Raw genomic sequence first — 27868 nt, forward strand, 5'->3', positions numbered from 1 at the left:
GATCTCAGCTCACTGCAAGCTCCACCTCCCGGGTTCCCGCCATTCTCCTGCCTCAGCTTCCCGAGTAGCTGGGACTACAGGTGCCCGCCACCACGCCCATTTAATTTTTTTGTATTTTTAGTAGAGACAGTGTTTCACTGTGTCAGCCAGGATGGTCGCGATCTCCTGACCTCGTGATCCACCTGCCTCAGCCTCCCAAAGTGCTGGGATTACAGGCGTGAGCCACCGTGCCCTACCCAGAAACTTATTTTCTTAAACAGTCTGGAGGCTGGAAGTCTGAGATCAGGTTGCTGGGATGTTCGGGCTTTGGTGAGGACTCTTTTCCTGGCTTGCGGATGGCTGCCTTCTCCCTGCACCCTGTTTTGTTTTTCCTTTTTTTATTTTTTAATCTTTTTTTTGGTCTTTGAACTCATTAAAAATTTTTGTTTTTTAACAGAACAATAAACACGTTTATTACATGGGTGGAGACAGAAAGGATGAGGATTTATTTGCCTTTCCGGGCCTTGATTTTCCTAAGATAGAACTCTGACTCCTTGCCCTCTAGCACATAGCCATCTGCCTGGCCACACTGTCCTGGCCTTGACGCGGTGCTTGCCCTGCTGGAGCTGCTTCTCCGGAAGCTGATTTTGGTATTCTTTTTCCTTTCATCATATTTCTTCTGAAGTTTTTAGATCAGTTTTTAAAACCTCTTCCTCCTCAGGAATCAGCTTGGCCCCTTTCTTGCAGCCCAGGAGCAGTGCATGGTAGGACTCGTACCACCACGGTGTGTTGTCAGTGAGTATGATGCAGCTCTTCACCAGGGTCTTGGTCCAACTCATTATTGGACGCACTGTAGACAACATCCATGATGCTTGTTTTGCAGTTACAACACTCTGAGCCCCAGGAGAAACTCCCACATCCAGCCTCAGGGCACAGTATGTTTTGTGACTTCTCTGCACGTGGACTATGTGGATGTGGCAGGGGCCGATCTTGGCACTGGCAGCAGGGCACCCCAGCTCATACTGCCTCTTGTGGTTAGGTTTTCTCTTGCCCCCGGTCTTGTGGTGCTTGTGCCAGCTGTCCTGAGAGATGCCATTCGCTCAGCGCTGGCTGGAAAGACCCACCTGTCTTAATCTTAATAAATGTGTTTAAGCCTTCACTGGGTCTTATCAAATTAGGCACATAGAGTTTGTTGAGGCCACAGACTTACAGGAATTTCAAATTTTTCCTTACCATTTCCTCTGTCACCTAGATTGCTTAGTGTATTGTTAGTCTCCAGATGTGTAAGATATTATACAATTTATTTTGAATTTTATCACATTATCCTATGATGTTGACTTTGGGATTTACTGAGACTTCCTCTGTGGACTGATACAGGCGGTATTCCTGTAAGTTCCCTGTGTTGAAAAGAATTTGCCTGTTGGCTCTAGTGCTCTCTCTGAGCCCAGGTAGAGAGCTGTGGCGTTCCAGTCTTCTAGTTCTTTGCTTTTTCACCCACCTGACCTGTTCATTTCTGAGAGGGGTGCATTCAAGTTTCAAACCACACTTTTTGGTATTTTGTGAACCATCATACGCACACACACACACACACAGTTATATATTATACATATACTACATGGTGCGTGTTTTGTAATTTTATATATTGTTAGGTTTTCCCTTTGCTCACGGCCCTTAACTCTTTTTGATTAGTGTGTTTTGGTCATTGACATTTATTTTAACTACTGGTATATTAGGGCTTATTTATGCTTTTATTTCATTTTTCCTATATTTACCATATTTTCTCATTTTCTCATTGATCTGTTCTTGATCTGTTACTTGATCTTCACCAAAAAGCAAGGATGATATTTTCTTTTTCTCCCCTTTTCCTGACGGAATTTCCTTCTGGCCCAAGTAATGATTTTTATTTTTGTCTATCAATTTTAACAACTTTAAAAAATGTTAGGCATCCATCCCACAAACCCAGGTGCATCCCTAATATCCTCTCACATTCCTCTGGTCTCTCTCCCTGTTTCGTCTCCACCTCCATCAGCAGAGTTGGTATCATTCTTGGAGCTTTATGAAGTCTCATGGTCCAGAAAAATGTCCAAAGGTTCATGAGTTACTCCTCAGGACTCTCAGAAGCCACACTGACTTCTTAGTAGTTTCTCTGAAGTCAACACCAACGCCTTCAGCCACATGTAGGCAGCTCATTACAAATGCTATTATGCAGGCACATATGTACATGGCTACCTATACCTGTGTCCGTCTATAAAATACATGTGTATACATCGTGTATACATGAAGTTAAGAGACTTTTTTTTTTTTTTGAAACGGAGTCTCGCTCTGTCGCCCAGGCTGGAGTGCAGTGGTGCGATCTCAGCTCACTGCAAGCTCTGCCTCCCAGGTTCACACCATTCTCCTGCCTCAGCCTCCCAAGTAGCTGGGACTAGAGGCACCTGCCACCACGCCTGACTAACTTTTTTTTCCTATTTTTAGTAGAGATGGGGTTTCACCATATTAGCCAGAATGGTCTCCATCTCCTGACCTTGTGATCCGCCTGCCTTGGCCTCCCAAAGTGCTGGGATTACAGGCGTGAGCCACTGCGCCTGGCCGAAGTTAAGAGACTTTTAAAAATCTGGTTGCTTGTAAAAAATCAGTGGGGAAATTAATGACTACATATCAGTATAAACGCATGTACATACACATGCATGTAGACAGGATATAGCAGGTGGTGAAATAACATTTGGAGAATCTGGGTGAGGAAGAATTCTTTGTACTATTTTTGCAACTTTTCTTATTTCAAAATTAAAATTTAAAATGTAATGGGGTCAGCCAACAGGACACGGGACTCAGCTTTGAAGAGCTTCCCTGACTACAGTTTTGGCAAGTCAAGTCTCAAAAAGAGGAATGAAAAAGCCAGAGAAATAAGGTGTGATGCTGCCTGAGGCAGCTGTGAAACCAACACCATGCTCTGAGCCTGACCAATAAAGGGAAAGAATAGGGCACAGGGCTGCCTTTTGCCTGAGGCTCACCTCAGGGCCACCAAACAGCCCTGGCTGACACGCAGGAGCTCTCGCTGACAGCAAACTGCCAGCACATGATGGCAACAGGACGAATTAAGGAAATCACTCTTCCCCGAGCCCTCAAAGAATTCTTGCTCATGGCCAGGATTGTCAACTGAGGCCAACAGCATGTGACATGTAGATGAGGCACCCCCAAAGGAAGCCCACGTGGATAACTTCCTCTTCACGGGGAGGAAAATGTGACTGAGGGATGGAGGACTGGACTGTCATCACCCTAGCCAGTGGCCAATGTTAGCATCACTGGCCTGGTGTGATGGCTCATACCTATATTCCCAGCACTTTGGGAGGCTGAGGAGGGAGGACTGCTTGAGCCCAGGAGCTTGAGACTAGCATGGGCAACAGAACAAAACCCTGCCTCTAAAAAACACTTAAAAATCAAAAATCAAAGTTTTAGCATCACTGACAGAGGGTTAAAAAGATCAGAAGTGTCCTTTGGTGTGATTTAATAGAAAGGACACAAAATCACTTAAATGTATTACAACCAAAAGATGCAGGTGAACCTAGCAAAGCTTTATCTGTACCTTCCAGATCCCAGGAAATCCTGGGGATGGGAGCAGGTCAGGGCAAACTCTTAGAAGTGGCCACACAAAGCTGGAGGGTGCACACCCTGCAGCACAGCCTGCCCTGCCTGGCACTGTTAAGTTGGTTCAATGGAGGATAAGAAGATCCTTCAGGACATGACAACCAGAAAGCAGGCACGATGAATGCATGGGTGTTGACTAGGCCCTGGAAAAAAAGGCAAGGGATGCTCAAGGTGATCAACATCTGAAGTCACACCCAGCGTGAGCCAGGTTCTGCCCTGATGGAGACATTTTTGTAGTCATCAGGCAACAGGAGAGCTGCCTGGCGTTAGTTGTACGGTCCTTTGCAGAATCAGAGTCACAGCCTTCAAAACACATCACTTCTTTATTCACGCTGAAACAAAACAAGACCACTAAGTGCCCTGCTCCCTTACTCAATCGGACCTACGGACATGGGGACAAAACTAGACATGTTTTCTAAGTGGCCACAGGATAGCAAAAGTGTGGCTATCAAGGGGGAGGTGGGCGCTCACCACCTGCCCCTCTCAAGTAAAAATAAAAGAAAGCACTGAGATCCAGGGAGGGTGCCAAACTCGTTTCTTTTTCTTGAAATGTGACTAGTAAGTGGAGCAGAGAATGACGCTGAAGTGCATTCATACTTTCTGTGACCCATCCATCAAGCTCCTTCTCTGTGACCTTGCGGCCGAGTGATGAGGCTGCAGAGCTGAACTGTCCTGCTGATGGGGAGACAACAGCCACATGGACGTGTCCTGATGACTGCCTGAAGGTGCTGCTCATCACCATGCAGATGAAGGTTCAGGAGACATGTTCATGCCATCGGACCACAGATGTCAAGCTGGGAGAGAATGTTTATGACGATGACAAAACTGGGATTGACGCAACGTCACAAAACTCAGGAACTGAGATGGGCCTAGACCCAGAGTGTGACATGGCTGTCAAGACTAAGGCCACCCGAGAGTGTGTTAATTAATGGGGGTCCTTAGAGGGTGCCCTGCTCAGGCTGTATCTCAAATACTGTGTCTACTTCTGGGCCCATATTTTAGGGGTGCAGCTGACAAGTGGGTCCCCAAGGTGATCAGGCGCTGGGGGATTTTTATTTTTAGACAATGGGTCTCACTCTGTCGCCTAGGCTGTAGTGGTCTGGTCAATGCTCACTGCAGCCTCAAACTCCTGGGCTCAAGCAATCCTCTTGCCTCAGCCTCCTCGGCAGCGGAGGCTTTTTCACAGGAGAGAGGGTTGGATGAACTTTTGAGTTTAACACAGAGAAGGGAAGACTTGGAGCTGACCTTTCCAACTAACATATTAAAGCCTCTGCTATTAAAAGCAGGTCAGACTTGCTGTTTTGCCTGGAGGAAAGGTCTAGGAGCCATGGGCAGAAGTTACGGGAGCCAAGTGTCAGTTCGATTTAAGAAAGAACGTTCTAGCAGTTAAAAGTACAAACAATTCAGTGGGAAAGGAATTCCCTTCTTGTGAACAGGGGCTGGGTGACCAGCTGTGAGGAGCTCTTCAGGTTGAGTCCTACTTGAATGGGTGTGACGCAGAGAGCCCCTCTGTGCTTTCCACTCTAGATGCACAAATGAAGTTCACTTCAAAGCACACCTAAAAATGTGCGAATGAAATTAATTTCAAAGCACATTTATAAAAGCTGTAAGAAAATCACAGGGAGTTTGAGGGAAGAGGAGAGAATATATTTTTGGAGAATCGATTTAAAATACGGTTTTAAGTGAAAGAATTTATTTCAAAGCTCAGCACAGAACTACTCCTTTAGGAGATGTGTTTAATGATAGCTGTGTCTTTGTACATTTCCATTTAGCTCCTGAGTTCCACGTGGAGGAAGTGATGGAAATTACCCAGTTCATTGGAACAAAGTCGTTTTTTTTCTGCCATCAAGTAAGAACACCAACCAGTGCTGGGGCTGAGTGACGATGCCCTGTGTACACCCAAGATTTGTGTACAAACGAGTCAGGCCCAGCAAGGGCAGAAAAGGTAGCAGAACCCTCCTGAGGCTCCGCTCCTCTGAGAACACAAAGCATCTAGGAGCTGTGTCTAGAGAGGGGCTTTTCGGCCGGGCACAGAGGCTCACGCCTGTAATCCCAGCACTTTTGAGAGGACGAGGCAGGTGGATCGCTGGAGCTCAGGAGTTCGAGACTCACCTGGCCAACACAGTGAAACCCCATCTCTACTAAAAACACAAAAATTAGCTAGGCACGGTGGTGCACGCCTGTAATCCTGGTTACGCGGGAGGCTGAGGTACCAGAATTGCTTGAACCTGAGAGGCGGAGGTTGCAGAGAGCCGAGACCGCTCCTCTGCACTGCAGCCTGGGCGACACAGTGAGATCCTGGAAAGAAAAAGAAAGAAAAAGGAAGGAAGGAAGGAAGGAAAGAGGGAGGGAGGGAGGGAGGGAGGGAAGGAAGGAAAGAGGGAGGGAGGGAGGGAGGGAGGGAAGGAAGGAAAGAGGGAGGGAGGGAGGGAGGGAGGGAAGGAAGGAAAGAGGGAGGGAGGGAGGGAGGGAAGGAAGGAAAGAGGGAGGGAGGGAGGGAGGGAAGAAGGAAGGAAGGAGAAGGAAGGAAGAAAAAGAAAGGAAGAAAAAGAAAGGAAGAAAAAGGAAGAAAGGAAAAGAAAGAAAAGGAAAAGAAAAGAAAGGGGCTATTCACATGGTATCCACTGGGGTCCAGGGCTCCTCTGAAAGCTTGGCAAAAATTTTGTGCTTATGGCATTTTTCTTGGGAGAAGGTCACAGATGTCAGCAGATTCTCAAAAGTGTTTATGACTAAAAGAGAAGAGTGAGATTTGCAAGAACGCGCTGCCCACGGGGTCAGGGCAGACCCACCGCTCCTTCTTGGTGCTGTGAGGTGCCCTTCTTTCTTGGGAGTAAGGCCTTCTCACTGTTGCAGGGTGGGGGGTTAGACAGAATGATTCTGGGTTTCCCTTCCAACTCTAAACACCAGGGAGGAGAACGGAGACAGCAAACACTCGTGCTCACAGTGGCCCTCGGGAACCCACGGCCTTGGTCGTTCTAACTGCAGAAGAGCATGTGGTCTCCAGGCCTTGAGGACTCAGCCTGTGACCAGCTCCCAAGGGCCGAGACATGCACCTCCCTTACAGAATGGCTACGTTCAGCTGCAAGGAGATGTGACTGACCACTCTGTCACTGTTATTACTGATTTTGTTACCAATTTTCCTGATTAAAACAATATCAAAGAACTGCCTTATTGACAAAGGTAACCACCTTATGCTTACATTCACATAAGTAGCCACAGAATCAAGATAACGCAAGTAGCTAATTATGAAGTTATTTTGAAATATGGGCACTCTCCCTCCTCCCTGAACACCCCCACCCCACCTGTGTGTATTACTTCAGTCAATAAATAAAAAGCATTTCAGTGCTGCCTGCAGTGAAAGAGGGAAGAGGGAACAGGACAGAGAAATGGAACCCAGACCCAGATCCCAGTATCTCAAGAAACACCTTCCTTCTCTCGAGACCTTTACAAACACAGCTGATGCTCATCTCTCTGGAATGATTCTAGTCCTTTTAAGCAAACAAAGGAAACTGAGCCACTGAGTGTCCTTCTCCTCCTGTGGTATTAAGTACTGAAGCCTAAAGTGCTTCAAAAACACACGTCAGATGAACTTGGCTCATCCCACGCAAAGCCACAAGCACCATGAATGACGTTAAGTCATACGACTAAGGCTGACCGGCGGATTCTCCTGGCCACGCCTCATGAGAAAATAATTACACCAATACTCTGAACTGTGGTTGCGTACTGGTGAAGTCAAAACTTACCGCCATTAGTTTTGAAAACACAGATTTAGGAGTTTGCAGAATATTTTCAATAAGAGAACAAACAGCAATGTTTCTGCCTTTCAGTGTGAAACCTCTTGCTAACATTGATCAAAAGCATGATGCTTTATCATCTATCTGTGTTCATGTTAAATCTGTCATCAGAGATGGTGATGGAGAAATATCTAATTGTTATTTAAACACACACAAAAATTGGACATGCTATACATTTATCTTTTAAAATGTAGTCTGTATTATTTTCACCAACCAAAACACACATATTTTATTATAAAACATTAGGCAATGTTGCTTTTGAGATATGCAATCTGAAAGGTCACATTTGTATTTATTACCAGTAGGAAATACCAGAGGAGTTACATTAGAAATCAACCAGACAGACTCGTACGTCGTTATCGTGACTTACACAGCATTAGATGCGGGTTGAAGCAGCACCCACTTAGTGTTTCCGACACGGACCTGGTGTGGGCAAGCGGCCTGTAAGAGGCTTCCCCTCTCCGCACTGGGCTCTGTGTCTCACATCTCAAAGACCAGAGCAGAGCCCTGTTTCCATCTCCAGGCCCACGACTGACACAGTGTGCACAGCCAGTGTTTCTAGACTCTCTCCTGCTCCGACAGAACTCACTCTCTGGACTCTGCACTTGAAATTAAGACCTGAACATGGGGGGGAGACAGTCATTTCCTTCTTGACTGAAAACCAAGTCAACAAATGAAACAAACCTAGTCTAAATTCCAGGATAATAATAAATTACCTGGTTTATAAAAATACATGTCCAAAATAGTTACTTCCTGGGTTGTGTACAATATAAATTACAAAAATAAAATAGAAAAGATGAAAAGTTGAGCCCATTTTTCAGTTCTTTAACCAACATCAGCATTTTTCCACAGAGATCAGTGTGAAACCATTTGTGTGGCACCAAGACCCTGGCAAATCTAGGCTCAGGAGGGAGAACCCTGAAGCCGGGTGAGGTATTTCTGTGGAGTCCTGTGGGCTGTCCTAGGCACGCTCGCCTCTACCTGGTGGAAGACGGCCTTTCCGGGAAACCCTCCACACCGTCCGGGCTCCATCTGTGGCAAGTGGCTCGCTGAGTGCACAGAGGAGCAAGTAAGCAGGGCACCTGTGGGCGCCTCGTCCCCTGTCCACATCTCCCGAGGAGGGAGCATCACACAGTGCAGGGCAACTCGTGCATTTTCAACGTCTCCCTTTTGTTTTTCCTTTTAAAGATAGATTTAGTGAAGTCTTTTAAAAGAATGTGTATTACAGGGAAGATAGACAGTCATACAATAGGTGTTTCTGCCTCAATCCAAGTTATTATTACCATTTTGTATTTGAAAGTGTCTAAACAACAATATAAAAGAACTATTTCTTATTTCAATATTAGTTTTGCTAATCAAGGGTTCCAGTTTCCAGTGATTCGACCAACCGATAGGACATAACGAGTGCAGAGAGAGCCATGCACTTTAGATCGTATCTAGAATCCACTTTCTCTTCACAGTTCCTCCTCAGAACACAGTCCAGAGAATGTTGACTGAAAAGCTTCCAAAATAATTGAACACAAGATATGAATCAGCAACAAAACAAGCTCAAGGGAAAAACACGGGTACAGGCAGCAAAATGTGATCGTCATAGCTCTGTTTCTGCAGTGACACTTAACACACTCAGTATCTGAATGAGTTCTGAATCATTTACTTATCGTAAAGTCTCAAAGTATCAATTTCAGGTGAGCAGTTTTAAATCAGAAAATATTCAATGGTTAATCATTACTCTTTAGGTATTTCCTTCATATCCTCTGAAGAGTTTCCCAGAACATTCACGGGTTTCCCTTGTGAAAAGGAATGCCCCCAAACAATGGAAAACGATAGCAAAAAACAGGCATCTGAATCAGCCTGGCCTCTGAAAACAGACCAGAGGAATTGATCCGCTTTCTTCCAGTGAAGAAAGAAAATCAAGAACATGGTATTGGCAGAGGGAAAGTGAACAAGGGAAGGTAAGTAAAGGACCCAGGTCAGTCTCTGGCAAAGGAAGCACTTAGGAAATGACTGCCATGACCTCTAGGGACCATTCTGTAAGATTCTACTCCAACGTTAGGCCATGGACGCAGGAATCTATCTGCCATCATCTTAAGATGGAGTGTTACGTGCCTAACAAAGACGGTGAAGTTCTAGGTAGAATTTTAAATTCATAGTAAGTCTAGAAGACCAAGAAGAAAGAGATAAGGTAGCTAGGATTTCAAGCAGCACTAAGCAAAACTTAAAATTTTATCGTGCAGTAAAGCTGAATGTACAATCATCCCAGACAAGACAGTTTAAAGAAAACAAGATGTCCACATGAGTGTCTTGGTTTTAGCTGTGATAATTCTCAGCCCCAAACATCACAAATTTAAGAAAAGCTATATATTTTTATTTATTAAATAGATTTAATTAATATGTCTTCTGAAATACAAAAGATAGAATAAATCATAGCACAAAAGGGAATAAGATATGATAACATCATTGACGGCCAATTAATACACATAAATCAACCTTTTCTGGACAGACACCAAATTACTTAAGAAGATTAAGAGATAACTTCAGAAGCAGCACTACCTGGAAGATTATTTGGCATTTAAATACTGATTTCCAAAGTGCTAGATGGGCAAGTCCAAGCAAGCATCTGTGGTCACATGCACACACATCTCAACAGTTACGGATGATGAGAAACTGTCACTATTACAGCTTGAAACAACTTCACCTACGCTAACTGCTCACCTGAAATGATCTTGAACAAAATCTCTACAAGTGTGGCTTGCACTTTTTTTCTTCAGACATATTCTGCCTCATTTTATCATCTAAGCAGGCAATCCTATTAGATCTGAGTAGGGGCAAGGCATTGTGTTTCTTACATGCAGAACATGGAGTTTTTCTATTTGGTTCCATCAACTCCCAAGCATTTCAGGCCCATGGAGGTGAGAGTTCCTTCAATGATGACAGGTTTGCTATTTCTAACTTATCATCGACAACCTTCAAGGGGTCCCGTCGAGGCATCAAGACTGCTGTCTGTGTCTGAGGCCAGTGTCTGCTCAGTGGACATGGATGAAATGTCATTGATAGATGAAGACTGAGAAGGAGTGGCGTTGCTACTTACTGCTGCATCTGTGCTAAGAAAACCAAATATAATAAAATCTGAGGCATGGCATTGCTGCAAATCCAGGCAACGAGACTTCAGGCCATTTCTCGGCTCTGTCCTTTTGCAGTTTCCCAATCCTAACTATGAGTATAAACAAGAAGTTAGTCAGCTAGACTTTCTGAACTTTTCCTTGAGTCTTTCTTTGGGCCCAGAGTCCCATATTCCTGTGTCTTTCCTTGCAAGATTCTTCTTTTCTTCTCAGTGGCTAAACATATATGTGGCCATGTATAATCATGTTAGCTACTTAAAAAATACCCGCTGCTTTCAAGCAGACATCAAAAGGAAACAGCTATATCTGAAAATGCAGTATCACAAAAGCTTAAGCCTGAATCGGATTCAAGTGTCACCAGACACTTGAATTATAACAATTTATAACATAAACACTAAATCTACAGAACAAAAAGCATCAACATTCAAAGAAATCTTTTGCAATAAATAAAGACTATATACTAGAAAAAGGAAAAAAATTAGTGGCCTCGTATTTTTATTGTTTTGTAACTCTAGAAAACTGACATTTTAATCTTTTAAAGCAAATGAAACTATCCTACTTCCTACTATCTATATTTTAGTCTGGTGTGAATAAAAATACAACAGGCAGACTCTCTGAGATCGACGTCTGCAGTCATAAATTTGTGCTTAGTGAACAAGCACTTAGGTTCTTGCTGAAGTTATATAATCTCTAGATGCTTGACACATACGTCATGTTGAATATAAAATTCAAGAATAAAAAGTAAGCTGTGCTCTCTGTGCATCCCCACGCACGTGTGTGCTTTCCAGTGGGAGTGGGAGAGAGACAATAAATATAACTTGAGTGTTTCATTTAGTCAACGGGAAGAATCCTGCAGACGTAAGTGAATACCACAAATATCAGAGTCTCTCATAATTGTACAACTATCCGGTCAGCAGGCTTCCGCCACTATCAAGATCGGCAGATCAAGCAGGAAAATGGGAGAATGATATGAACAATTTTCTCAAGAGAAAACCCAATTCCATTTTACTTAGATTGGCATTTTGGGTGGGACCCGTACAAAGGGTTATCAACGTTGAAAAGGCTTTAAATTCCATTTCATCTGTAAATGGAGGTGACAGCAATTATTGCAAAGATGAAAGAGAAATGTTTATAAGGAAGTTCAGTGCCTGGCACATCAGTAAAATGCCATCCACCACCCCCTTCACTATGACAAGCCAAAAAGGTGGCTATTCACACAGTGGTTTTTAAATCTGATGCTAGCTAGGCTGGCATTTCACATGTTGCTGCCATTTATAAAAGATGAACAGGGAAAGAGGCCAGGTGCAGTGGCTCACACCTGTAATCCCACCACTTTGGGAGGCTGAAGCAGGCAGATCACGAGGTCAGGAGATCAAGACCAGCTTGGCCAATATAGTGAAACCCCATCTCTACTAAAAATACAAAAATTAGCCGGGCGTGGTGGCATGTGCCTGTAATCCCAGCTACTTGGGAGGCTGAGGCAGGAGAATCACTTGAACCCAGGAGGCAGAGGTTGCAGTGAGCAGAGATCATTCCACTGCACTCTGGCTTGGGTGATAGAGCGAGACTCTGTCTCAAAAAAGAAAAGCTGAATAGGGAAAGAAAAATATCATACAATCAATTAAAGCAATCACTAACCTGAAGGCTGATCTTTTACAACACCATTCTTGCTTCTTTCTTCCCAATCCATGACTTCTTTGTAAATTAGCTCTTTAATAAAAATACAAGTTAAAATGCTTAATCAGTTTCTAAAGAGTTTCATTGTATCTCTAAACTCTGATTCCAAATCAACTGGAACCACTCCAAAGGCACTGCGATGTGTTATTTTTAATTGTAAGATAAGAGTCAATTCAGTAATATAGTCTACCTGGACCAAAATATTCACGTTTTGATACATTATATCTTTTCTTTTCTTTCTTTCTTTTTTTTTTTTTTGAGACAGTTTCATGCTGTCATCCAGGCTAGAGTGCAGTGGCACAGTCTTGGCTCACTGCAACCTCTACCTCCTGGATGCCTCAGCCATCCAAGTAGCTGGGATTACAGGTGTTCACCACCATGCCTGGCTAATTTTTATAGTTTTTGTAGAGATGGGGTTTCGCTATGTTGGCTAGGCTTGTCTTGAATTCCTGGCCTCAAGCCATCTGCCCGCCTTGGCCTCCCACAGTGCTGGGATCACAGGTGTGAGCCACTGCACCTGGACTACATCACATCTTTTCCATGCAGCTAGTAAGGGAGCAAAACATATGGGGTGGTTCTGGATCCACAAGGGGCTTTATGAAGTGGACTGGCTCCCACAGAACACTGTAAGGGACTGGATATTCTCACACCCATTTCAGTATGTTTCTCTATGTAGTTACTTGGGGTTTTCCAAAGGTAACCAGCATCCACATGTGGGCTAGGAACCCCCGACACTGGCCAGAAATGAATCCACACGCCTAAGTCTTTTCCTAGTTTCAACTTCAGTTTTCCTCAACTTTCATTTGTAAGAAAAACTAATTACCTACTAAGTAAGTGATTAGGGATTCCTAAAATTTCAGTATTCATAAACCAACATTAGCACGTTGCATTTACTGAGGCCAGTGAGTGTGCTGTGTACATGCACTGCTGAGCACAGGCTCACACAGGCAACCGGCACTCCAGGATAGCCCTGGGGCAGGACCCACCTTCAGTGCTGACTCACTCTGACTGTGGTTCTCAGTTACTACTGATCCCACTTCTTAACAAAGAATTGTCAGGTCAACCTCTTCATTATAGGTGCAGTTTGTTGTGGGTGGTCTGGTTAATCTTATGGCGGTAATAATACCTATTTGCATATTTTCAATCTGCAATTTCCCCCAAACTAGATTTTAAAACATATGTACAACTACATGGCTTAAAAAAAGCAGGCAGAAGTTCACATGACCCCCAGCCCTGGATCCCCATTTCTGCATACACTGGGAATTCTATAGGTAACATGCAGCCTGTGAATTGGTGTCACCTGACAATTTGCAACATGTTATCAATATAAGTGTGATACAATTACTAAGCTCAGTTTACAAACTGATATGTGAAAAGCCATAAAAAAATGCTATTTTTCCTTCTTGAAGCAAATGATAAGAAATTGATACATGTTCCTCTCTAACTCTGTTCTCTTCAAGTTCTTTTTCTACTGGAAACTGGGGAGAAAGAGGCTAAGTGGGTCGCAGGGTTTCTTGCCCCTTCCTGAAGGGAAATGTCACAAAATGAAAAGCCTCTGCTTTACAGGATTGGAAGAAATGTCGTAAGGAAGGATCAAAATAAGCTCCATCTTTACCTTTCCATTCTTCAATTGCATGTTCTCTTTCTTCCAACTGGGCATCATAAATCTGAGGTGGTGGCTAAAAATTAAATCATATGTAAAGTCAACAGTAATGCTTCAAAAAAAATGAGGCACTAAAAAAGGTAAAATCGCTTGGAAGACTTCTAGTCTATTTATGATATGGATTTAGTTTAATTCAACACATGGTTTAATAAAGATTTGTCATGTGATATTGGATCAGCTTCGGGATCAAAATAATTATAAAAAAGTTAACCAAAAAAGAGTTACTATGTTCCTGTTAGTAATCACCTGACCTCAAAACACAGACATCTGCCCATCACAGGCTGTTTCCCGAGACCCATCATGGACAAGGCATTGTGCTGGCAGCTATGGAAGGTACTGCTGTTTCTTAGAACAAATTTTACATGTTCTTCATGTGAGAACTCCCAAACCCAATGTCCAACTCATAAATGGACTGTTACAAAAGTCTGCTTATAAATTGGATTCTTTTTATATAAAACAATGTTTAAACTGATGGCAAAACCACAGGCCATGCCATAAACATGTATTTCACTCATGGCATGAAGGAAACCTGCCACTACGCAGTGATCTCCCTCACAGCTAAAGCTCACTCACACCAGTGCTGATACAGAAACACGCACGTGGGCACCAAACTCAGAGTGGAGCTCCTCCAGCGGGGCAGCCAGAAGGCACAAGGCCTTTAAGGGAAGGATACACAGACGTGTGATTTTTCAGCAAGCTGCTCAGCCTCTCTGGTTGAGTGGCCTAAACAAGAGGATATAACCAAAGCCAATGGCACAGAACAGATGCTTAATAAACTATGCGCTCACAGCATTCTTTGCAAAATGGAGACTGGTATCACCAAAGCATAAGTTCATTCCCGAGGTCCTCTGAGCAAGCGACCCAGGCCTCAGACAGCACTTGGCCTTTTTGTAACTGGGAGCCCCAAATGGAGAACTTGCTACCCATATGTAGCCGCTCTGGACGAGCAGACAAGATCCAAGGAAATACAAGCCTGGCCTCCACATATAAGTCTTTTCAAAACAGATACTCACTGCCTCTGCTTCGGCGGGGTCGTACCAGACAGTGATGTATGGGTGACGCAGAGCTTCATCTACAGAGATCCGCTTGTCAGGATCAATCACTAGCATTTTCGATAACAGATCTCTGGCTTGACTTGCTAGGGTGACAACAAAGATTAGATTAATACACTAATGCTGTTAATATGAAACAAAGAGAATCATACAATAAAGAACTAAATATGACAGCACAGACAGAACAAAGATGTATTAATTTTGAGAAATGTTTGATAGGTTCAAGATGAATATAACCCAAATATTTTTTTTTTTTTTGAGACGGAGTCTCGCTCTGTTGCGCAGGCTGGAGTGCAGTGGCGCGATCTCGGCTCACTGCAAGCTCCACGTCCCGGGTTCACACCATTCTCCTGCCTCAGCCTCCTGAGTAGCTGGGACTACAGGCGCCCGCCACCACACCCGGCTAATTTTTTGTATTTTTTTAGTAGAGACGGGGTTTCACTGTGTTAGCCAGGATGGTCTTGATCTCTTGACCTCATGATCTGCCTGCCTCGGCCTCCCAAAGTGCTGGGATTACAGGCAGGAGCCACCGCGCCCGGCCATAACCCAAACATTTTTAAGAAAAAGTCAGATGGCCACTTTCATGACAAACCAGGTTTCCAAATGTGGTTTTACGCCTCTGGATCTGCAAGGGGAAGAGAAACCTGGGCCCCCAGGTGGTGGGGAAGAGCACCAGGCAGCCTCAGACCAATGTCTGGGCAGGGCCCAAGGCTGGGAAACCACAGCAAGGAAGGTGGCAATTGCTGAGCTGCAGGTGGCACTGCCCAGAGTGTGGGCATGAGGCATGGGGGAGTACTTTTCTCTAAGTCACATGAAAATGAAATTAGAACAGACTTTTTAAACCATGCAACAATCTCACATTCCCGCAGGATAAAACACTCACAGATGCTTCTGGCTGGCCTAGCTGTATACAGTGCTGGCAACTTACACTTTTTTTTTTTTTTTTTTAATTTACAGATTGGTATTTAGAAAAAAAAAAAAAACAAGTTCAATAACTTTGTTAAATATAAGGCTCACCTAGGTTTTGGCAATTGAAGTTCACAACCTGAGTAAGCACAGGAAAGACTGAGGCTTTTCTGATTAAGGCACAGTTTACCTTAATTTTTTTTTTTTTTTTTTTTGAGACGGAGTCTCGCTCTGTCGCCCAGGCTGGAGTGCAGTGGCGCAATCTCGGCTCACTGCAAGCTCCGCCTCCCAGGTTCAGGCCACTCTCCTGCCTCAGCCTCCCAAGTAGCTGGGACTACAGGCGCCCGCCACCACGCCCAGCTAATTTTTTGTATTTTTTGTAGAGATGGGGTTTCACTGTGTTAGCCAGGATGGTCTCGATCTCCTGACCTCGTGATCCGCCCGCCTCGGCCTCCCAAAGTGCTGCGATTACAGGCGTGAGCCACCGCGCCCGGCCCAGTTTACCTTAATCTTAATGTGGACAGAATCAAATATATTATTTCTCCTTAAGCAATCACACCGTAGTAAAGGGTGCAGGAGAAGGTGGGGAGGACCTTTTCTATGGAGTGACTGTCACATGGCTCCGACTCTAGAATCTGCATTCAAGGGTTCTTTTCACCTGAAAACTTTGTAAATTCCAGTTGCTGTAACTGTAACAAGATTCTTTCAGATTGATTTGATTATTTTTATTTTGGCCTAAGGCTTCAATTAAGCCATCTCATGGAGGATAAAGCTTCTAGACCTTTAAGCTTTCTCTCCTCAGTGCCTTCATACCTCAGACTTCTGGCCTAAAATGACTTTCTCTCCCAAAACTCACAGGTTTTTTGAATACAAACATGAAAGACTGAAAGCGCCACCTGAATTACAAAACACAAGTCTAAGAAAAAAAAGGCTATCTTACTTTTTATTTTGTCTCGCTCAGACTCTGATGGGAATATCCAATCTGGAAAGAGTTCTTCGAATTTGATTCCAGGATACTTTGGTCTGTTTTCTACATAATTCCTCACAGTTGGCTGGAGTTTCTTCATGAACTCTGCTGATGGTGTTCCAAGCTGCTCAATGACTTTATTCCACTGATCAATATCTAAGGAGTCTCTTGAGGAAAATATAACTGGAGTGCCTTGTATTCACAGTACATGCAGCAGCAGTATTTGAGTCATCTTTATACCTATCAGCTAGGCCACCCCACTGGATCAGCAGCAGAATTTCGAACTAATATTCAAATAAGGTTTGGGTTTCCAAGTTACACTATTTTTTCAAACTCTTCCACTCTGCGTCTTCATAAACTATGACACAGCTTATTAAATCAACACAATGAAGTCTACACACCTTCCCACTCTAGTTCAAAATAAAGTTTATCTTGTAACTAAGAATACCTATGGCAAAAATGATTAAGCATGAAACTAGATAAACATTACATAAGCCAACTGAAATCAGTTTTCACACTAACGCTACCTCAGATTCCTTCACGGCTCTCTGAAGAACAGAGGATCTCGAGGGACCTGTGGAGAGACCTGTCTGACCCCCTCAGTTTACAGCCGGGGAACCAACCAGCTGGGCTTCCACTGAGCCCATCGACAGCTGTCAAATGACAGACACTCTGTTTTACTTGGAATTGACTCTTCCCAACCATCATTGCAATACCGAGGTAATGCATTTTATTTCCTTTCAAAGTGTGTGACCTGGGTTTCAGACTCAACTCTGCATTCAGCACTCACAGTGTGTCAGGAAAGTCAAGCTTCCTTAGGGGTCCATTTCCTTCTTTGTTCAATGCAGACATTACCAGCTTTGCCTATTCCACAGGGTGCTTGTTAGGCTTGGGATAATTAGGATTACATGTGGGAAAGTGATACTGAAACTGTACTCAACTATACAAGAGAATGCAAGCGAGAAAAAAACAGCATCAACAGCAGCTTCAAAAAGTGCTCACTGAGGCATGTCTTAGAAAAATGAACTTACATTATCATGAAATAACCTAGGGAACTGGTACATGAACTCAGTTCTTCCAAAATGTTATACTTCCAAAGACCTGCTCAGGAAATGGGTTTCTGGCATTCAATTCACTAGCAAATTCTCCTTCTTACTCCTGTTTCATACATATTGTCAAATCAGAATTATGCCCACATTTTATTTACCTATTTAGCCAAAATGTGAAAACTGTCTCACACCTTTTCCTTCTGCCATACACACACACACACACACACACACACACACACACACACACACACACACACACATGTATGTATGTAGTCTCGTTCTGTCGCCCAGGCTGGAGTGCAGTAGCACGATCTCGGCTCACTGCAACCTCCACCTCCCAGGCTCCAGTGATTCTCCTGCCTCAGCCTCCCAAGTAGCTGGGACTATAGGCACCTGCCATCACGACTGGCTAATTTTTGTATTTTTAGCAGAGATGGGGTTTTGCCATGTTGGCCAGGCTGGTCTTGAACTCCTGGCCTCAAGTGATCTGCCTGCTTCGGCCTCCCAAAGTGCTGGGATTATATAGGTGTTAGCCACCGTGCCTGGCCTGCCATACACTTTTGATACCTCTTCTGCATGCTCACTCCCACAGACTCCCCAGGATGCACCCACCCAGCATCTGTGTGCCATTTGCCATACAGCCACCAACTGGGCTCCCGGCTACACCTAGCCTGCCCAGCTCTAGACTAACCCTCATGCTTACTCAAGGAAGAGCTCCCTCAACTCTTCCTTCTCCAACATCAACATTTTGCACTCTACCAGTACATTCCATCACGTTGGTAACTGACAAGTGTTTTCTCCTGTGTTAACATAGTAGCTGCTTTCTTTTGGCCCCCACTACCTATCGCTCTATCTTATTCCTATTTGCAGCAAAACTTCCATAAAGAGCTGTCGGTCGGGCGTGGTGGGTCACACCTGTAATCCTAGCACTTGGGGAAGCCAAGGCAGGTGGATCACAAGGTCAAGAGTTCAAGACCAGCCAGGCCAAGATGGTGAAGCCCCAGCCCTACTAAAAATACAAAAATTAGCCGGACATAGTGGCAGGCACCTGTTATCCCAGCTACTCCAGAGGCTGAGGCAGAGAACTGCTTGAACCCAGGGGGTGGAGGCTGCAGTGAGCCGAGATCACGCCACTGTCCTCCAGCCTGGACAACGGAGTGAGACTCTGTCTCAGAAAAAAAAAAAAAAAAAAAAAAAAACAGAGCTGTCTATACTTGTGTCTCTAATTCCCAGCCTCTCATTTTCTCTCAAACATACTCCCATCAGGCTTTCTTCCCTCCACTCCATAAATGCTGTGCCCATCATGGCTGCCAGCAGCCATTATAAGGCCCAGCGGCCAGTCCTCTGTCCTCATCTCCTCACGTGAATGAGCCTCCCTCTGTCACCATGCTCTAGGAGGAAGGGTCGCTGGAGTGCCTTCTCCATTTCCTTCCCTATTCCCTTTGTCCCTCTACCTCAAGGGGGCTAAGTCCTGGGTCCTGGTCTCTTCCTCCCCTGCAAGCTCTCGCTACCAGTCCTAGGCTTCAAGGCTACCAACAGATGGATGATACCCACTTTGATCTCTCTATCCCAGACCTTGCCCCTGAATTCCACTGTCTAACAGACATCTCCAAACCCTAGCAACGCTCCTTGAAGGGTCCAACTTCAAAGCAGAGTACAAGCCCATCTCCCCGGCCGCACCCTCCCAGCCTGCTGGGGGCCTCCGCCTCTCCTCTGGATGATGGCAGCCTCTGCTCTGGTCTCCTGCTCTGCCCTGCCCTTGAAGATCCAGCCTCAATTCAGAAGCTGGGAGGAGCCTCTCTGCATCTAAGTCAGACTAGGCACCCAGAAATGGGCAGGTGAGAGAAATATCTGCTGGATTAATGATAAAGGACTAGAAATTAAACCAGTTGTGAGAGAAGCCCCCCAGATTCCCCGAGAGGCCTCCACCCCAGCATCCCACAGATGGGAGGGACAGGGGACAGATGGGAGGGCTGGGGGAAGGGGAACAGTAATTCCAGCAAGCTCAGTGGACCCTGTTGTCTAACTCTCGTGAAGCTGCAGGCAGACTGCAGGTCTCCTGTTTTACAGAAGGGGAAACCAAGGCTCAGAGAGGCCCTAAATTTCTCAAGGACGCTTGGCTGCCGAGGGGAGGAGTCTGAGCTGGGGCCCGAGGTAGCCTGACTAAAGCTTTCTCTTTCTCTTAGGCCACCACAGGGACAGGAGCTCCTTTCTACCCCAGGTCACAAATTAAAGCAAACCTCTGAGACCCTCAGTCTGATTTCTGCAACTTTTTTCTATCTCCCAAATTTCAATCTAATACTTGAAAGAGTTGGCAAAATTTTCTTTAGAAAAATGATGTTAAACTGTGTGTGACTGTTGGGAATAACATTAGGTAACCTTATAGATAACACCATTAATTACTGACATTAATGTTAATATGTAAAGCAGGAATTTTAAGTTACTTACTAAAATGCACCAAAAAGTATTCATATTTTTCATTTTTGTACTTTTTGAAGAAAACATTTCTTAATAAAACAAGGAATGGCACAAAATGAATAAGAATTGAGACAAACTGAACATTAAGTATATATTTCTAAATTATTAGTCTTTTAATTCCTCAACTTTCCCTTTTTAATTAAGTTCACTTGCAAAATAAAGACTTCCTTATTTATAGGTTGAAACAAGTGAATCTGAGGTAAGGCTATAGAAACTGCTAGAAAATTTACTAGAACAAATAAAATATTTAACTTGACATTATATAATCTATGATACAGAAAATGTAAAGAAAGGTAAATAAAATGAGAGGAATAAAAATATTTTCATTTCAAGTTTGCATTGTGAAGAATTTATGTTATAAGGAGACCACTCTGATAAACTTAATTAAAATCTGAAATTATCTTCCTAAGATACACACAAAACACTGACTACAGAGCTCGCTTCCTTAAAAGCAACCATCAATCTGCCCAAGGATGGAGACTAATTTAAATTTTCGTAACGAAAACAAAGTCAAGGACTAATGAAAAACTAAGTGGTTAAAACACAAATGAAAAAGGGAAGATGTGAAGAACCATGTTAGGGTAAAAAATACTAAGGATGGAAGAATGGCAAATGAGGAAAGAAGGCTGTCGTAAAAATTAGTTATTCTCCTTTCTGCTGTATATCTAACACGACTTGCTGACTACAGTATGAGTTTATCTCTTTCATTTTACATGTATTTTGACTTCCCCAGTGTGTCACAAAATAACCCACCAGATTTTTTTAATTCTACAAAATGTCAGCACAGTAACAAACAAGAAAGTTTAACATATTGTTCCTCACAAATTTTTCATTTTAATCTCTTTCACTTTTATAGGTCTTTTATAATGTGCTTCAGTTCTTACTTTGGGGGAAAATATTTCAATGCATACCAGTAACTAACAAAATAGTACTTAATTAAAGCACACAAGCACATGAGCCTATTAAATTTAGATAGCATCTTTCCTAGTTAAATTAATGGAATAAACTAAGTAATACAGTATTTTCATTTAAATATCAGAATATACTTATCAAAGAGTAAATAATTTCTTCTATATGTCCAGCTATTTTTGGTAAAATTAAGCTAATATAATTGATTTAACTTAACTCTAACTCTCAAAATCATCACAGGTAGTCAAGCTAAAAATAAAGAATAAAATTGAACCACTTGGTTTGTGACACTAATTAACAAATATAGTCAAGCCCCCCTTAGAACACAGTCTGGAGTGGATGACGACATTGTCCTCGTGAACGCCTGTGCAAGCAGGAGGTCACGCTGCCTGAGGCGTTATGGAAAGCAGGGCGGGGCCAAGGCCGCGGGGAAGGATACGGTCAGTGCCTTGGAATATCACACAACCTTTCACCAGCTCTCCCATGATGCAACCCACTGACCAGATATCAACTGAAAATAAAATGAAATGATAAAATTATGAAGTGTCATGAACAAAACAAAGGTGAGGAAAAGGATTCTAACAGTGTACTAAACACACAAATATGGAAAAATAAATTGCTAGCTAAGGGTGAAATTTTACACAATATGAATGATTGCTGACCTCTAGTTTAGCCTTCAGTTTGTAGCAATCTGGGGTTTTAGTGCCAAAGAGTCCAATACTTTATAGCTTAAAACAAACACACAAACAAAAAACCAGAAACAAGAAGTGCCTGTGAACACAAAGCTTTTCAGGGTCACATGCCCACCCCCAGCCTCCATGGCCAAGTGCCAGGTCCCCCGTGAAGGATACAGTCTCTTCCTGGGAACAGGACTTTATGGAGGACCATTTCTGCCATGATGCACCCGACAGACCAGATGTCCACTACCAAACACCAGGGGATTAAAAACCAGCTAGAGTCCCACATCCCTTTTCTCCAAACCCCCTCCCAGAGACAAACCCAGTAAGCGTCACTAGCTTGCCAGCGAGAGCCTCTGTGCATTGTTGACACCACACCTCCTGAGCGATCACTTTCTAGACTGCCCCGTCAGAAAGGCAGCAGCACTCAGTGGGGGAACTGACTGTTGGCGCCGGTTGGCTGGCTTGTAGGACTGCAGGGGAGGCCCTGCTAGAGGTGCCCAGACTTCCAAAGTGCCCACCCTCATCTGTGGGGCCCAGGCCTCAGACAGACAGCAGAGCCCTCTAAATGCCCTGCTGGTGGGCAGAGGGGAGAGGCGAATAGGGGATCAAGTTTTCTCTCTTCCACAGGAAGCACAAAAAGCTGTGCCTCTCAGGGCGAGAACACAAGCTACAACGCAGCCAGATGAACCTGCAGCAAAACTCATTTCAGTTGACCTGGGCAAACTTTCAGTCTTTTTAAAAACAAGTAAGCGAGATTTCGTTATTTTCAACAAATTTGCTAAAAGCCAACTTTCAAAGAGCTCTGATATTGCTAGAATAAGCTAAGTTTTGATGTAAAAAACACCAATTTTACATGAGAACATGTATTATTCCATTTATATCAAATTCAAAAAACCAATACGCAGACCAACAAATCAAGCTGATCCAGCGTACTGGAGATCAGGAGATTGGCCAGCCCCGGGTGCTGCGAGGGGGAGGGGCCGTGGGGAGGCCAGAGCTGCTGGTGCTGTGGGTGTGCTCACGTCAGCTGAGCTGCACACTCAGGATCTGCACACTTGGCTGTAAGTAGGTTAAACTGATTAAAAAGTTCAAAAATACTCATTTTAAAAGTGAATGTTTAAGAGAGGATGATTTTAACCAACGGAAAAACACAACTAATTATTTCTTATCTCTGGATCATGCTATATTCTATGTGTAACAGTCCCCATGGTATACACCATATGGTTCAAAGGAAAGAGAAAAAACTCGAGACCACCATGAGAGCAGTTTCTAAACACCCCCCAGCCTCCTCCAGCCCTGGCTATGCTCACCGTTCTCTTTGTAGCCCATACCCAGGATGACTTCGGGCGCCCGGTAGTACCGGGTTACCACGTAAGGGGTCATCATGAAGTTGGTGCAGGCCGTCCGGGCCAGGCCAAAGTCAAGGATCTTCAGGGTGCAGTCTGATTTCACAACGATGTTGCTAGGCTTCAAATCCTAGGAAAGCAACGGGTTAAATCAGTCGAATGAACGAAGCACACTAAATAAACGACTTCGCATCTGTGAGGGTTGTGAAGCCAGTGTGAGAGTGCAGGGAGTGAACTGAACTCTGAGATTTGCTAACAATTTTGGAAAATCTTACTCTCAAATTGAAACTAAAACAAATCAGCCTAAAGCGGTCAGATGGTGCCCCTCGCCCTCAGTGGAAACCTTCATGGCTCTCCTTTGCCCTTTCTGTGGTCTCGCAGGCCCTCCATCCATGCATCTACATGTCCAACACACACGCCCCCCTCCCACCCTCCACACCTGGACTTGAGCTCCCCAACACTCTGACTCTCTTCTGCTAAGGTCCTCATGCTCACTATCAGTCCAGGGCAGTGCTGTTCCATAGACAATGTCATATAATGCAAACGATGTGTATAATGTACATTTTCTAGTAGCCATGTTCAACAGCATGAACAGAAATAGGTGAAATCTTAATACAGTGTATTTTATTTAACCCAATATATCCATAATATTATCATTTCAAAATGTAATCAACATAAAAATACTGAGATATTTTACATTCTCTTTTTGGTAGTGAGCCTCTGAAGTCCAGTATATATTTCACAAATGTAGCATGGCCACATCCTGGGTGCTCTACAGCCTCTTGTGGTTAGTGGCTGCCATACTGGACAGCACAGGTCCAGAATCCTCCCAACCTGGAATCTTCCCATGGCTCTTTCTCTCCTTGGAAGAGCAATTCCATGATCATCCACCTCCAGTCTTCTCACCTCTGCCACAAGGACCCACCAGCACCGGTGCTGCCGTCTCCATCCATACGTGGCACAAAAACTCACCTGCTCATCTTCCAGTTGCCACCTCTCTTCCCCTCCCCAGTGCTGACTCTGTGAGCAGGGCACTGGCTGTGCTCTCAGCACTCAGAAGCATGCCTGGCGCAAGCAGACCCTTGGGAAGTGTCTGCTGAATGAAGACACACGTCATATTCCACCCGACTTGCAAAGCCTTAACACAACTTCTGCAACCTTTTCCCTCATCACTAAGGGACTTTCTTCCTGCTGATCCTCCCCCTAGCCCCTTCCTCAGGCCTTAGGAATTTGACTTTTGCCTGGGGACTTCAGCCTGCAAAGTCAATCTAGAAACTGTGACTTGTAAACAACCCATATCCATTCTTTTCACAAGAGTAGTGTACCTGCAATGTTAAACTGCCAAGCCACTGACACAGGGTAAGGCGTGAGGATACTTTATCTGGGGAGCTGCAGGTTCCGTAACACTGCCTAACACCTGACTTTAAGACATCTCAACGGATGGGCCACAAGGGGGTTGCAGGTGTGCCTCAGTGCAGGCTGTGGAGCTGTTATCAGGGCAAGCAGGAAGCCATTTCAACATTTACAACAGTTACAATCACACTTCAATGCTGCTAAATGGTCTATTTCTAGGCTTCCTAGATTCTGCAAAATTTAAATGATCAACATATAATGTTTAAAAATGCAGTCACAATCTCTACCTGGCCCCAAAAAGAGGCCCCCAGGCCTCCTTTCCACCTTAGGGTACTGTGCAGACACCCCCAGCAGGCCTGAGAGGAAGAAGCCAGGTGCCTCCCACATGAAGGAGAGCCGGGGAGAAGCAGCCCACATTCAACCAGGGACTGTCCGCTGTGAGGACTTGGTCATGGAGCTAAGACCAAATGAACCAATTTGTTTCTCGTTTCCTTTTTTAAAATCAAAGAATATGGCAAGAACAGGCATTTTAGAACACAAATTACTAACAGATAAAATAATGCTCAATCTCACAAAACTCTTTTTTAAAAACCCAAAATGAAAGCCCATTTTTAGTCTATCACGTGGCAGCGACGGAAAGCAAGCAGCCGTGGCGCTGGCGGGAGACGCAGAAAGAGGCGCTCCCTCAGGCCGCAGAGGGTGTGCAGTGGGCACTTTCCCTCCAGAAGGCTGATTTCTGAGGTGTGAAATGCACACACTTCACCAGCCAGCAGGCCCTGAAGCCCAACCCACCGAGAACTGACAGCACAGTCGCAGGAGCAAGGATGACAAGGACAGCCTGGTTCTACCAAGGACAGACGCAGCAGTGGAACCATCTCCACAGGCTGCCCGCCAGCTCTGTGAACCCCAGTGCGCCAGAAAACACGCTCATCTGAAGACGCTGCCATCTGTCAAAAAACTGTCATCACATACTAATTTAGCCGGAAAAGCACACTTCACTGCCGTCTGCTGGAAGACAGTGGTGATAAAATCCCAAGCTTGCATGGGTGCTCTGTGTGGCCAATGGGGAGGTGGCTAAGGAGGTCACAAGGCTCCTAGAGCTCTCCCCGCACCCTGGGACCCTCTCTAGGCACCCCCAAAATACAAACTGAGACAACTTCCCAACACCTCACTTCAATTTCAAGGACAGCAGAGGGAAAGACAGTTATGCCCCTTCAAGTCTTGAAAATCACTCAGAACAAAGATGACAAATGCCAAGTAAAGATCCAAGTGATGCCTGGCTCGGGGCTTGGCTCCCAAAAAGCCTGGAACCCAACGCTACCCTGTGGGCAGCAGTGAGGGCACCACAGCACCCGCAGCACGAGTGGGGCAGGTGCTGACCTCCCCCACTGCCTGCTCGACTCTGGGATCCAGACCCATTGCTTGAGAGGTATCCCAGGAAGGAGCATATCATGACAGATGTCCACTGTCTGGCCTTCTCTGGTCCTTCCCCACAAGTAGCTGTGGCCGTCCACTGGGTAAGGAGAACAGCCAGGCACTCTTGAGGATGAATGGACACAGCTCTAAGTAGACACTGAAACCCGAAGACCCCAAACGCAATCATGGCTCCTCCACTTGCGGAGTTTGTGGGGTCAGGTCAGAAGTGAAGTCTGGGCCAGTTCTCTTCTGGTCATGTTATGGGAGGGTGGGAACGTTAGCAAAGCCTTAGAACAAAGCTGTAAAAGAACATTGCTGTCCAGCCTGCACGTGTGTGGTGCTGCCTGGGCCTCTCTTCTAAGCAGTGTGGAGGATGCATTTGCCCGATCAACACGCTGCACCTGAGGCCTTATTAATCTGCTCCAGCAACCACACCTCGACCCGTACAGCAGCTGCAGCCAGGGTTGCCAGTGCCATAAGCCTGTGGCTGTCGAGTCATTCGCCAGAATCCATGCAGTTTCTTTAAGGGCTGGACTAGTGAGTTAGACGGGAATGCAAGAGACCACTGTCCCCGCTCCCCTGAGGCTTCCATGGTGGCACTAATCTCTTCCACCCACCCGAGCCCTGCAGGGCGTGATCTTGTTCTTGATTTGCTATCTTGGGGGCACTTTCAGGTTTCCATCTGGCCTTCCCGTTGTGATGACTTACTCGCAGGCCAAGGAACTCGTGTGGGGGTTACTCCAACTGTCAAGGGCCTCTGCTCCAGCCACACATTGAGGACTGGGGAGATGGCCACTGGGTGGCCTGGGACGCTGTGGCCCACTGAGAGCCACCAGACACAGATGGCTCAGGAATGAAGGTCTGGGACACATGCCAGGTAAGCCACAGAGGCTTCCCAATGTGAGAGCTGAGGGTGTGAATAACAGGAAAGGGGAAGGGCGAGAGCCAGCAGAGAGACCACAGTGATGGGACTATAGGGGGTCCCACTAACCTCTGTCTTCCCGATTTCCCCTGAGGAAGAGAGAACCATGGACGCCACAGGAAAGCCACTCCCAACTTATGTGGAGAAGCAGAGCTGAGGGGGCCAGGGTGGACTGTGGGGGCCACAGAAACGCACTCCTTGGTCTCCCACCACAGGAGTGGGAGTGACAGACGCCCCAGTGCGGTGTCTGCACCCATCCTCTGTCCCTGCCAGGGCGTACCTCTCACAGAGCTGTCAGCCAGGGGCTGATCGGGCAGGGGTGCTGAGGCAGGCCTGTTCCTATGTGACACTGGAGGCCTCAGAGCTGTACCACAGTCTGGACCGGCCCTTTGAGGGGCCAGGACTGCACCTCATTCAGCTGGTATTCGCTGCCTCCTCCGGCTGCTTCCCCTTCCTTCTCCCAGCCAGTCCCTCGCCTGTGTATCCCCCCATGGCATGCTGATGTCGCCCACGAAAAGCCCCCACTCTACAGGGACAGGAAGCTGCAGGACCGCACCAAATGCCATGGCTGAGCAAAGGGAATGCCAACCTCCACAAATGGCCATGACACCCAGGAAAGGCTCAGCAAGTGAACCACAGGTGCTATGGAGGCGGAACGAGGCAAGGGCAGCACTTGGAGTTTTCTTTTTATTGAAAGTCCAAGTTCATAGCAGTTAGATACCCCAGATCCCCACCTCCATCCCAAAAGTGAGGCTCCATTCCTTTCCTCACTCCTGCTGGCCCTTCATGCAGAGAAACTGATGCCCAGCTTCCAGGTGCAGGGCCACAGGTGCAGCACGCAGTCCTGTGGGCACCAACAGGGAAGGCACGGCGAGGCCTGCCTGCAACAGGGCTGCCCAGAGAGTCTGCGCTC

General features: G+C 45.3%; 1 protein-coding gene and 1 pseudogene across 4 annotated transcripts in view; both read right to left on the reverse strand.

Annotated features, from left to right (window-relative positions):
- Positions 1-484: 484 nt before the first annotated feature.
- On the reverse strand, positions 485-4366 carry LOC104676223 (annotated as a pseudogene).
- Positions 4367-7593: 3227 nt separating this feature from the next.
- MAPK9 (mitogen-activated protein kinase 9) overlaps positions 7594-27868 on the reverse strand; it is a 58339-nt gene continuing 38064 nt past the window's right edge. For 2 of the 4 annotated variants that reach the window (XM_030927023.1, XM_030927024.1), the window contains exons 6-12: positions 23229-23394; positions 21678-21749; positions 16776-16958; positions 14891-15015; positions 13830-13893; positions 12176-12247; positions 7594-10514 (exon numbers count right to left, since the gene is read on the reverse strand). In XM_030927023.1, the coding sequence (XP_030782883.1) occupies positions 10372-10514; positions 12176-12247; positions 13830-13893; positions 14891-15015; positions 16776-16958; positions 21678-21749; positions 23229-23394 (825 nt within the window). In that variant the 3' untranslated portion in view covers positions 7594-10371. Of the gene's footprint in view, positions 10520-12175; positions 12248-13829; positions 13894-14890; positions 15016-16775; positions 16959-21677; positions 21750-22089; positions 22162-23228; positions 23395-27868 lie in introns of all 4 variants that reach the window. The other 2 variants (XM_030927026.1, XM_030927025.1) reach the window with 2 other exon arrangements.

Source organism: Rhinopithecus roxellana, chromosome 3, assembly GCF_007565055.1.
Source record: "Rhinopithecus roxellana isolate Shanxi Qingling chromosome 3, ASM756505v1, whole genome shotgun sequence".
In the NCBI taxonomy this organism is placed as follows: domain Eukaryota; kingdom Metazoa; phylum Chordata; class Mammalia; order Primates; family Cercopithecidae; genus Rhinopithecus; species Rhinopithecus roxellana.